General features: G+C 40.6%; 2 protein-coding genes across 2 annotated transcripts in view; one reads left to right on the top strand and one right to left on the bottom strand.

Moving 5' to 3' along the window:
• Positions 1-2,409, top strand: part of LOC125268083 (zinc finger protein 260-like) — a 44,210-nt gene extending 41,801 nt beyond the window's left edge. Inside the window, exon 2 of the mRNA XM_048190192.1 lies at positions 728-2,409. Within this exon, the coding sequence (XP_048046149.1) occupies positions 728-1,642 (915 nt within the window). The 3' untranslated portion in view covers positions 1,643-2,409. The remainder of the gene's footprint in view (positions 1-727) is intronic.
• The window catches only part of LOC125268080 (stonustoxin subunit alpha-like), a 69,903-nt gene that overhangs the window by 9,577 nt on the left and 47,288 nt on the right, over positions 1-13,038 (bottom strand). The window lies entirely within an intron of this gene.

Raw genomic sequence — 13,038 nt, 5'->3', positions numbered from 1 at the left:
TATGCGTCTGTGTTCATTTATACTTCTGCGTTGTTGTCCATGTTGACATGCATGCAGACCACTGCTAGGCAGTGTCCACGGTTATGTTGAGTATCAAGGTCAAAGCCAAAGAAGAAGCAGCTTGTAATGTACATTGTCAGAGAAGCTTTCAAATAGAGGTGGCAGAGAAGCAGCAAATCAGCAAACCAATCATAGGGCTTTAGGTCCACGTAGAATTGACGCGTTGTTACATTTTTGAAGAGGTGCACGTCAGGCTACATCATAGTCTATGTACCTACGGTGTACAGACAACGCAGAAGTATAAATCAGCCTCAAGTCTTCAGGAATGCTTGAAAATTAAGGGCAGGTGTATTTGATTAGGGATGAAACTTAACTCTGCAAAAGAGTGGTCCTCCAGTACCAAAGCTGCCTATTCCTGATCCATAAGACAGGATAGGGTATAGATCATACATGTTGTTGGTTTTGATGCTTTAAATGTCTAAATTGTTTTATGTCTGTTTTTGCCCTAGACCTAATGGCACTGAAAGAGGCGAGTCATGAACAAAAAGGAGCTCAAAAGACAGAAACTAAAAGTTATTTCACCAGCCAACAGTGTGGAAAGACTTTTAATCAACATAGAAACCTTCAAGTCCACTTGAGAGTTCACACTAGAGAGAGTGCCTTTACACTTGTCACTTGCCCACAGTGTGGAAAGAGTTTCACACAAAAAGGAAGCCTTAAAGTCCACATGAGAATTCACACTGGAGAAAAGCCTTACACCTGCCAACAATGTGGACAGAGTTTTAGTCATAAAGGTAACCTTATAGCCCACATCAGAATTCATGTTGGAGGGAACCCATTCACTTGCAAACAGTGTGGAAAGAGTTTCAGAAGAAAAGGAAGCCTTAAAGCCCACATGAGAATTCACACTGGAGAAAAGCCTTACACCTGCAAACAGTGTGGAAAGAGTTTCAGAAGAAAAGGAAACCTTACAGCCCACATGAGAATTCACACTGGAGAAAAGCCTCATACCTGTCAAGAGTGTGGAAAGAGTTTCAGTCGAAAAGAAAACCTTACAGTCCACATGAGAATTCACAGTGGAGAGAGCCCATTCACCTGCCAACAGTGTGGACAGAGTTTCAGTCAAAAAGGAAAACTTAAAATCCACATGAGAATTCACACTGGAGAAAAGCCTTACACCTGCCAACAGTGTGGAAAGAGTTTTAATGAGACAGGAAACCTTAAAGCCCACATGAGAATTCATACTGGAGAAAAGCCTCATACCTGTCAAGAGTGTGGAAAGAGTTTCATTCGAAAAGAAGGCCTTGTAGCCCACATGAGCACTCACACTGGAGAAAAGCCTTACTCCTGCACTCTTTGCGGGAATGGTTTCACACGGGAACGAAGGCTCAGGCAACACATGAGAACTCACACTGGAGAGAAGCCTTTTACATGTGATCAGTGTGGAAAGAGTTTCACACATAAATTGACCCTTTATCACCACATGAATATTCACACTGGAGAGAAGCCATTCATATGTGATAAGTGTGGTAAGAGTTTCAGATTTATAGGTTACCTTAAGGGCCACATGAAAATTCACTCAAAAGAGAGCTGTTTTAGAAGTTGTCACTGTGGAAAGAGCAGAGGTGTAAAGAGTACCTGAAAACCATACTTGAATAAAAGTACAGATACCTTACAGCAAAAATTACTCCATTACAAGTTACAAGTCGCCAATTCTAATACAACTTGAGTAAAAGTCTTGAAGTATTTGAGACTTTAACTTTTTGACTTGGTTAAATATTCACATTTTTCATGGTATTGTTTGCAGGGAAGAGTAGATATTTTATCCCATTGAATGATAATTTGGTGTTTTCACTTCAGTTTTGTAGAATTCAGTTTACAATGTTGATCTGGTTACCATGAGAACAGTGTCACGCACTGCTACTTCAGCCATCATATGGTATAAAATGTCCAAACAAATAAATGTGTTCAACAAGCTGACAGAAGTCGATCCATTTCTTTGTTGGTAGGGTGTAAATATTTACTTTCCCATATGGCCATGGAGGAGAATCGGATGGGCATTCAGCGGACAGACACCGACACACTATTTTTTTTGTATTTATTTCAACACTTGACAACCAAAATCAAACCCATAGAAGCTTGTGAACAGTTTTGAAGTGGCTGTGTGCAAGTTATACTCATTCACAAGCAGAGTGAGAGTCATACTCGCAAATGTAATGTTAATTAAAGCTACAAGTAGCAATGAAAAGGCCCTCGCACCCAGGCTAACCGCCACCTGTTGGCCTTAGGAAAAGAGTGAATAGTGGGCAACATGCATTGTTATTCGGTGTGAACATTTATAGTACACCTTTTAACTGTATGCTTATTCAGGTATGGTAAGCAAAGTCAAATCTAGTTTAAACCATAAGATACTCACCCGCCGGCCAGTTGAAGTCCTTCCGGAATGACGTAGAAGACTACCTTGTGGTTGTTCTTTGTTGAGGCTCAGTTTGGAAGGCAAACGTAACAATAATTGATTACAATACAAAGCAGTTAATGCAAAATAGAACAAAATAAAACTTAAATAAGCTTAAGCTAAAAAGCTCTACAACCTAGCTTTACACAGCAATATTGGAGATGTTGTTAAGTGCCCCTCGTTAGGGTATCATGTCCTTCTTTGCTTAATGCAGGCAGCATCTGAAGAGGCCTTTTACTCCTCAGACTTTTATACTAATTTTTGGGACATTCCAACTTCATATTACTCATCAATTGTCTATGATCCAATCTTCCTGCTGTAGGCGTATCAGTCTCTGTATCTCTTGCTTACTAAGCCGGATGTCCTTCCTTTGTCACCTACGCGGTCGTCTTCTAGCACTCTTCCTCTTCTTTACCGAAGTCTTCGTCTGACTCACCTCCGCTTTAGATTGCAACATGCTCTCTTCATCCTTATTGTTAACCTTTGTGGTTGGTTACAATCATCAAACTCAAAAACCTAACTTTTACAACTGTTGCTTAGTCATATTATCTTATAACAAACAAAGGCAGTATTGCATTTACTTAATTTCATAATCATTCAAGCATATATGGCCTTAACTTAAAAGCAAGCCAATAAAAACATTGAAACAGGTAAATAGCAATATCAACATCAAAATCCAAAACAGCATATAACTGCTGCCAACAGGTGGTGCTTTGACTGTAACCGAATATTGTGGTGAACGTGTTTAGTTTGGTGCAGATCGGACATTGTATGCCTGAGTTATAACAACTTTTTGGTGGTGTTAAAGGGTCATGAAACCCCCCTGTTTTACCCTGGTCGTTCACACCTATGACTTTGAAAAACTCTGTGAAAATGGGCGTGTAACGCTCTGGAAAAGTGGGAGTGTAGAGGGGGGAGAAGAAGGGAGAGAACAACCAATGAAACAGAGACATACAACACACTCATTATACAGAATAATGAATAGTAAGGGTGTCACGATTTCGACTGAAATTAAGTCACAATCTCAAACTTCGAATTAAAAAATGGAATCGTCGATGTTGCCACGCCCCCATGTCGTGTCTGGTTTCTTGCCAAGCGGAAAAAAATACACGTGTTTAAGTGCTGCGAGTCAACCTCCTCTAACAGCCACTCAAAAGATAGCATGGCAACTGCAGATGCAGGAGACCCATGACAGAACTCAACCCCCTCCTCTTTGAAGTCGCTGGTGTGGAAGTATTTTAGATTTCCAGTGAGTTAAAAAAACAACAGTTTGCTAGCTATTCTATGTGCGTGTACCATATTCTCTCTGGCAGCACGAGACATGGCAGGGCATCTCCGCAGGCACCACAAAAACATAGATTTATCTGTTAAACCAACAACTACACAAACTACTCTTCCGTCTTCATTTGGAATTAAACTTCCAAGCAACTCAACTCGTGCAAATGCGTGCATTAGGAGTATTCATAGCCGCGGACATGCGACCTTAAAGGGGCTCGCACACCGGACGCGAAGCTCAGCGCTGCGCAGCGCCACGACACGTCTTTAAAATTCGAACGCATTGTTTTCACACAGCATTGTTTTTGTATGCGCACCGGCGGCGACATTCGGCGCCTGTCCGCGGCGCCCAGAAAACAATAGAATATTGTTATTTTATTTTCCAATAGTTATGCGGTGGTGGAAAACTCTGGTTTTAGGCATTTAATTAGCATGCTAGAACCACGCTACGAAATCCCAAGTAGAACGCATCTCACAGCTACAGTGATTCCCTCCATGTACAATAATGTAAAAGAACAAAGGTCAGATATTATATTGCATAAAAGTCTAGCCTGAAAAATGGCATAGCAACCTGTGCTTTAAAAAAAAAATGTAAAAATCGAGAATCGAATCGAACCATGACCTTAGAATCGAAAATGTAATCGAATCGAGGATTTGGAGAATCATGACACCCCTAATGAATAGTAATATATGAGCATGGAGAAAATGACAAACTCCCAAGCACAAGGAAAAAATGCGAAAGAATATTTAATAGGGCTAATAATAGGCTACTTTGATTACGTTTACGAGCACTGCAGTCTCAAAATCAGTCTTGTCTGTTAGAATGATCGTGTTGTCGCGTTCTGATAGGCTACACCACTGTATCAGTGTCCAGTTTGTACATATAACGTTAGTTCATTTGAAGAAGACTTGATGAAATATGTGTACATAACTACACCGTGCTGGTTAATGTTTGGTGCAGGAGAATGTGTGAAATAAAAACTTTAAACACGGATACTTTATTCTGACTGAGCTATGTGCCACTCATCATGGAGCTCCGCACTGTAACCGACCATATGCGCGCTCCGTGTGTTTATCTTAAACACAAATCTTATTTTTCATGTGTTCGTATTCAAACTCCAGTTCTGACCGCATCGCGAGCAAAATACAAACACATGTGCTGCTGTGCTTGTGTTTGAACGCAGCTAGAGCAGGCAGAGGTGAATGAGCAGCACTTTTGTGATATTTGAATTCTCTGCTGTAATGCGATCTCACGCGAAGATATTTTCCATTTGTGCTGGTAGATTACAACAAAACAATCCACATGCACACAAACCTCTGCTCTGGTCACGTCTCAGGAAAACACATTGTGTTGTAGCACTGAGGAAACAAACACCAACGATATGTCTCTGAATGACAAGAGACCGAGGCGAGAGAAGTGATACTTCCTCATGCATAATACCGCAATTATAATCTTATGCATACTACAGCGCAGTGATAGGATTAAAGGAGCTTTATCTCATGAATATATGTCGAGAATCAGTCTACGTCACCATGTCGATCATGTCCATACATACTTGGGCCGAAAACACACGATGACGTCAGATTTCAAACTTTTCAAACCGGAAGTCAGAAATCGCTCTGAAAAATGCAAAAATAACTATTTTTCATTTATGAATAACATTAATGAGTACCTTTAGTGTTTTCAATGACGTGCAGCCTATACATATCTGTTCAAAAAACAAAAAAAGTGTTTTGGGGTTTCATGACCCTTTAATCGCATACATTAGCATTTAGCCAAATGTTGCATGATTTAACGTGTCTCGCATGTTTGGTTTTGATCTGATTAAAGCTCTAAGAGGAGTTCATTAAAGTATAACGTCTGGAAATGGCAAAAAATGGCAAGTTAATTAAAAATACCTGTTATGTCCCTCAGGAGAAGTTTAGGGCTAAAGACTCAATGCCAAAAAAAGTGTGCTTCTTCCAGCTCAAACTACCATCTACTTAGGGGTAGTCTGGGATTCCACCACGATGCAGGCACGTCATGTAAAACTGTAAAACAGTTTCAGAGACATTTGGGTCTGATGGCAGCTGCGTCCAATGTGATACCTTTTGGCCTGCTGCACATGAGACCCTTACAGTGGTGGCTAAGGACAAAGGCGTTTTCTCCCGAAGAGGAAATCCTTTTCGCATGATTAAGGTCACGCGGCAATGCCTTCGTGCCTTAGTCATGTGGAAGAAGCCTTGGTTCCTGTCCCAGGGACCTGTGTTGGGGGCTCCTTGTCGTTGCATAATGCTAATGACAGGAGTTCTGGAGAGGGTTCACAGAGACAGGGTCCATCTCATACTGTTCTGGCCATTCTGGCCGACCCGAGTTTGATTTGCAGACTTAGTGTCTCTTCTAGACAGCTCCCCATGGAGATCCCCATCAGACAGGACCTTCTGTCTCAAGCGGGCAGCATGATAATTCATCCCCGCCTGGAGTTGTGGAAACTGTGGGCCTGGCCTCTGAGGGGGCTAGGCTCATAGAATCCGGTTTCCCAACTGAGGTTGTCGAGACCATACTCCACTCCAGAGCTCCCTCCACAAGAAAGCTATACGCATATAAATGGAAGTTGTTTTCTACTTGCCGTAGACAACGTTAGCTGGACCTGTTCCACTCCTCTATCAGTCTTGTGCTGCAATTTGTCCAAAAATAAATCTTGGAAGGTTTATCTAGCAGCTGTTTCCGCTTATCATGCTCCTGTGGGGGACTCTTCTGTGGGAAGAGACCCCTTATTTATAGGCTTTCTCTCTGGTTCCCAGAGGCTGAGGCCTTCTGTGCGTACAAGACCTCTGGACTGGGACTTGGCTATTGTGTTGGAAGGGGTAGCTGAGGCTCCATTTGAACCATTAGAGGAGGTGTCTGAGAGATTCCTCACTCTTAAAAATCTTCCTGTTGGTAATTTCTTTTGAGAGATGAATTGGAGATCTTCAAGCACTTTAGGTTACTCCCTCATGTTTGGAATTTGTGCCTGGTATGGTCAGGGCTTTCCTTTGTCCTAGACCTAGTTATATACCTAAGGTCCCCACCAACGTCCCAGGACCGATTGTACTGCAGGCCTTTTGTCCTCCTTGTACTAATCCAGATCAGGAGAATGAGCAATTTTGTGGTCAAGGCCATCTCTCTTGCTTATGAGTCCTCCGGACAGCCTTCACCCTTGGCTGTCTGGGCTCACTCTACTAGGGGAATGGCTAAAAGCAAAGGCTTTAATCTTGGGGGTCCCCCTCCATGAGATATGTGATGTGGCTGGGTGGTCCTCTCAGCATACCTTCATTAGGTTTTGTAACTTTGATTTGGGCTCAACTCTGGGGTCCTCGGTGCTCTCGTCTCAAAGATAACAGACAGGCACTTGGTACTATGGCATAGTTAGGATAGGGTTCCCAAAGCGTTCGACGCAACGTCGATGTTCCCATGAAAGGGAACGTCTCGGGTTATGATTGTAACCCCGGTTACCTGAATAGGGAACAAGACGCTGCATCACTTAGCCATACTCCTTGCACGTCTGTGAGTGTCTTGCTTCAGCCAAATCAGAAGCTGGCATTCTTTGTTCTCAGGAGTGCTTTATAGTTTCCTGGTCCGTGACGTCACCCGCTCTGACGTTCCGTCACCCTATTGGTTTGATTTCACAAGTGCTTCAAGACATAATCATGCAGAGGTGATCCCAATGTGTTTGATGCAGCGTCTCGTTCCCTTTTCAGGGAACCAGGGTTACAATCGTAACCCGAGACGTTTGTCATGGTCTCGTGCTTCACCCTTTGACTGACGATCAAAATGGCACTATCATCCCATGTGAGCTCCACCTTCGTTTTCTGTGATGTAATCAACACAATAATATTTTGAGTTGTCCATATGACAAATCACACATTATTTCTGATAACTGATAAAAATAGCCAGGATTGCATAACATTAAGTTAGATTTGCTAAATTGTATGTTGGATTACATGTCGCAAACAATGATTAAAGGGGCTATATGTAAGATTTTTACTTTAAGGAAGCATAAAAATAGCCCAATATGTTTGCAGATATTGAGGGAACATGCTAAGTTCACCTACTTGTTTCTCAGAAAACAATGCTACAGCCCGATATTCTACATTGAAATGTGCATACCGTGTCGGAATGTCTGTATTTCGACATCACAGGTTGCCAGCTGGTGGAAAACACTGTGCATTGCAGCCATGGAAACCAGCAAACAAACTGGGTTAGAGAATAGCACGTTCTACCTGACCTAAAAAGCCTCTGCATCCATCTAAATATCTCTATGAACGACAGCATATTAAAACAGATAAATCAGCTTACAGTGTGTAATTCTCCTCAGCTTTCATTGTCAATTGCGCTCCCTCATGTTACGTGTCCTTGGCCGCCTGTGTCTTTGAACGAGGGGGCGGGACAAACAATATTTTGAATTTGGACTGCAGTACCTATTTCGACCACTGGGTGTCATTCCTACATAGAGCCCCTTTACAGTTTTTCTCAGTTGCTTTGGTGCATTTCTCACATCACTATTTACATTTGCACAACAGTTAGTTCAACCTCCACAACATTTAGTCATTTGTGCACATCATTGTAGCAGTTTCTCATTCCTTCGAACAAAATGCAACTGCATTTGGACATGCATCAATTGCTTTCATACAACTCTCTGCTGTTTTATAACATTATCATTTGCTTATGTCATGTCAGTCAAAATGAACTATACTTGTGAATGCTGAATAGTCATTCCATATAAAACTAATAGTCCTCATTTCATTGCTTGAGTCATTACATACAAAAATGTTGAACTAGTTTTCAAAATCTGTCAAGCAAATTTTACACATTTTTTTTCCTGAAAATGTCTTCTAAATTGAACAGTTTCTCTCAGGAGAATCTCAACTTTCACTGATGAGAAGGGATGTGTGAAGCATTAATTGCAACCAATGATAAGCCACTTGTCTACAATCACTGTCAGAGCTGAATCCCATAAACCCCCACTTTACAAGCATATATGAACCAAGCAGGACATAGTGCGTACCATTTCTACAATACTGTGACACAAAAATGGAAGGTCTGCCTCGTGGAAGAGGGGTGAGGGTGCGGGGAGGAAGGGGAAGCGGACAAAACAGGGGAAGAAAAAGAAGAGGCCAAGTACATAGGCAGATCCCTGATGAAATCAGGGCTACAATTGTGGATCATGTTATCAATCACGGCCTCACAATGGCAGAGGCTGGTTGAAGGGTGCAGCCAAATGTTGGGAGAACCACTGTAATTTCAATTATTCAAACATTCAAAGGAGAACATAAACAGAGAACATAGTCTTCAGTGTCACATGATCCTTCAGAAATCATTCTGATATGATGATTTGATGCTCAAGAAACATTTATGATTATTATCAATGTTGAAAACAGTTATTTACATTTTTATTTCATGATGCTATGATGAATAGAAAGTTCAAAAGAACAGCATTTGTCTATAATCTAAATCTTTTGTAACATTAAACACTACCGTTCAAAAGTTTGGGGTCAGTACGAATTTTAATTTTATTTTTGGGGAATAGAAATAAAATTAATCAATACTTTTATTCATCAAGGATGAGTTAAACTGATCAAAAGTTACAGTAAAGACAATTATAATGTTAGAAAATATTCTGTTTAAATAAATGCTGTTCTTTTGAACTTTCTATTCATCGAAGAATTTTGAAAAAAAAAAAGTACACAACTGTTTTCAACAATTTATCTGTTCGAAACAAGTCAGAATCGGCTGGTTTTTGAATTGAAGATGTTGATGTCATAAACTCATTTAGCCTATCTGTTAGTTCTCGTTCAAACGATAAAAATTGTTATGACGTCCTGTCATCTTTGTCAAGTCGTTTTTCTTTAAATGCATCATAGATAGCGGGTTAGCCATTTTTTAACATATAAATGGTGCTGCTGGTTGAAATCTGGATAGTTGCGCGAAGAACATAACGGGCTACTACTGGCGTGTGACGTAACTGAAGAAGAGATGAATTAGCATATTCTTACTAAGAGTTAATGCATGAAAAAAAATCTAATTTAAAAAATGTATTGAAGAATTGTTAAACGTTAGATTTTTTTCTAATTATATATTTCCCTGGATCTTACTGGGTGGGCAAGCTGTCAATCTGGGTGGGCCAGGCCCACCCGTAGCTCCGCCCCTGGTCCAGCAAACCGTTAGCTCCTCAGAATATTATCAAAAGGAAGGTTTTTCTCTGGCCACGAGAAAGACTTCCTATTCTAGCATCCAAACGTAAAGCAAGGATAGGATCGAAACGTTAAAGTGACATGGATTTTATGAATGAGCAAACAGAACAATCGAGCATGAATATAATGTGTTTAATATATGAAAACTACTACTACTATAGAGGTTATATGTCTAAATATATATACAGAGGATATATGCACATATATACAAGGGTGAAAGTGAAGAAAAGAGAGAAGGCAAGTAGCAAAACTTGCAGTCCTTGATCAAGCCAGCACAGAAAGCAGTTTCATTATCTAAAATAAGAAACGGTTAGTTGCATCGGTGTGGCGTGTCGAGTTTCGGTTCAGCGCGGCTGCAGTTTCGTTGGTTTCTTCCGTTTCCGCGGGAAGGTTTGAACTGAGGACTTGAAAGTTCATTTTTGCTGAAGAAGATGGTTGTCCCGAAAGAGAAGCGCGATGGAGGCGCGTGGTCACCGGAGACGTCCGGGAGAGACGTGCACGAGGTAGTCGAGAGACAATCGGGAGACACAGAAAAGTTGTGTGTCTTTGCTTTTATGGAAAACAAAGCTAACACACCTCTTTGGCTGGACGGCCAATAGATGCGTGGCAATGTTTGGCGGGCAAAGTTTTCTTTGTCTTGTCTCCGGGCTGAATTTGCATAATTTATGGGTATCAGATCGGATAGTACTTTCTTCACAGTATCATTAAACAAATAGAACAATGCATTTGTCAGCAATGTGACATACTTTGGTGAATGAGACCTGGAAGGAGCTTTAAAAAGAATCCAAACTTGACAGATAAAAGCATATAAAAAGAAGTTATTGTTTCACAGGCAAATTCCATCATTAGAAATGACATTAGCACCAATACAGTCATTTAAACTAAGTCTAAACACTAGGAAAACATACATGCACTTGACATACACGAAGGGTACATATGGGCATAATTATATTTTACACATACAGTATTCAATGCATGTTTGTGTGTCTGTGTGTGTGCTGGAATGTGATCTGGCACTTAGTCCGCATGAGGGGCCCTTTGATGTCCCAAAAGCTAGGAAATGGGGTTCTCGGTTCTATTTCTGACAGAGTAACAAAAGTGTCAAAGTGTCTGTTTCTCTGGACCGGTCGGTGCCGGCCGTGATATTTACAAACACGGTGCAGCAGGCTAAAAGCGTTCTGAACATTCCAAAGCTGGTTGACTATTGACAGATCTATCCAGATGCTACAACAGTTCCAGTAAAGATGTTGTGGTGAGGTGTAAGTAAATCAGAGGACACTTAATGTGGGAACTAGAAACTTTTATTTTCAAGCTTCAAATGATGACCTTAAAATGTCTCGCCATCTTAACCATACTTACATATTATTGTAATATCTACTCAAAATACAACAAGTGGATCCATCCACAGCCCACAACAAACTTCAGTGTCCATTTAATTATTCAGTGGTGACCATAACAAGCTCTGTTATTTACAGGAATAACCATTTCTTTTTGAACCATTCCTCTTGAACCAGCGAGTGTATTAATGTGTGCATCAAGTCGCTCTAAGGCAGCTCTGTCCAATGTGAAGAGACTTTGAGGAACATCTGCTCAAACACTTGTGTCTCCTGCTCTGATTCTGAAGAACACTTTCATTTGCTGTTCTGACAAACATCTCTTCCATCGCTGTGGTTCTCTGTCCTTCCAGACAGCCTCGGACAAAAATCTGCAGGGGTGTCTGGTGTCGTTCTGTTCTCAAACCATGGCTGTTCCAGTGTCGGGTAAAGGCTGATAAACGCCTGTGAACAGCTGAACCCATCGATACCACCGTCAAGGACAATTCTCCACCTGAAACTCTGTGTCTTTGTACACGAATCCACCTGCCCGTAACTGTGCTCCGACAGCCTCCGATCCCACAATGTCCGTGATCATTATTCCTGAATACGTCAGAGAGCGGTTTAAACTGAACTTCCTGGAACAAACATATGTAAACATAAGTATTATTGCTTATCAAAGTAATGTTGAACAATTCACTCTAAATGCTCTTTTCATGTGTGACAATTCATTAAAAGCACTTTAAAACCAAACTTACTTCATGCGGCGTTTGACTGTAGTCAGAGAAACCTGCAGAATCTCTGCTACTGAAGGAAGACTCAAACCACATGACTTCAGCAAATGAAGTTGCTCTCGAGTGATGCTGTAATGGGTGAAGCTCGATCACCAGCACAGGTAAGTGGAGCCTGATAACTGGAACTGGCTGCAACAATAACACTATTGTATCCCTATCATTTGTTTTAGGCCACTAGAGGTTATACAATATTAGGCCAAAAGAAAGAAAAGGATTTTAAATGTACCAAGATGTTTAAAGGGTTAGTTCACCCAAAAATGAAAATAATGACATTTATTACTCACACTCATGCTGTTCCACACCCGTAAAACCTTTGTTCATCTTCAGAACACAAATTAAGATATTTTTGATGAAATCCGATGGCTCAGTGAGGCCTTCATAGTCAGCAATGACATTTCCTCTGTCAAGACTAAAAACATATTTGAATCAGTTCATGTGAGTACAATGGTTCAATATTAATATTATAAAGCCACGAGAATATTTTTGGCACACAAAAAGTATTCTTGTCACTTTATAATATTTAGATAGATCCACTGAACTCACATGAACTGATTCAAATATATTTTTATTCTTTATCCCTCTATGGTTCACATTATGTTCTAACCATGAAGTATTTTTTCAAATAAGTTTTTATTGCATGAAATAGCTTCAGTTATGCAAATCAAAAAGGTTTTTGAAAAAGATTTTTGAGGGGAACTTAGGGAAACGTTGTCATATGGCAACTCTGTACCACAAGATTTTGATGTCACTGTATAGTGTTCTGTGTGACCTTATTGTGAATCTTTAAGACGCCATTTTAATCATCGCAGTTTCAGTGTTCGTTTACCTCACTGTGTCACTCAATGTATATTGATAAGAAATATGATCTATAGCTGTGTAAAGATGTGTAGCGGCCTATCATTTAATTCAGTGATAGTGTGTAACCTATTGTGTTTTCTACATTTTACTATTCTCAAACAGCTTCCCAAGATTGTTTTAGACTGTATCA

This window comes from Megalobrama amblycephala, linkage group LG5, assembly GCF_018812025.1.
Source record: "Megalobrama amblycephala isolate DHTTF-2021 linkage group LG5, ASM1881202v1, whole genome shotgun sequence".
Lineage (NCBI taxonomy): Eukaryota > Metazoa > Chordata > Actinopteri > Cypriniformes > Xenocyprididae > Megalobrama > Megalobrama amblycephala.
Note: the sequence above shows the minus strand (reverse complement) of the source record. Positions and strands in the feature narration are given on the sequence as shown.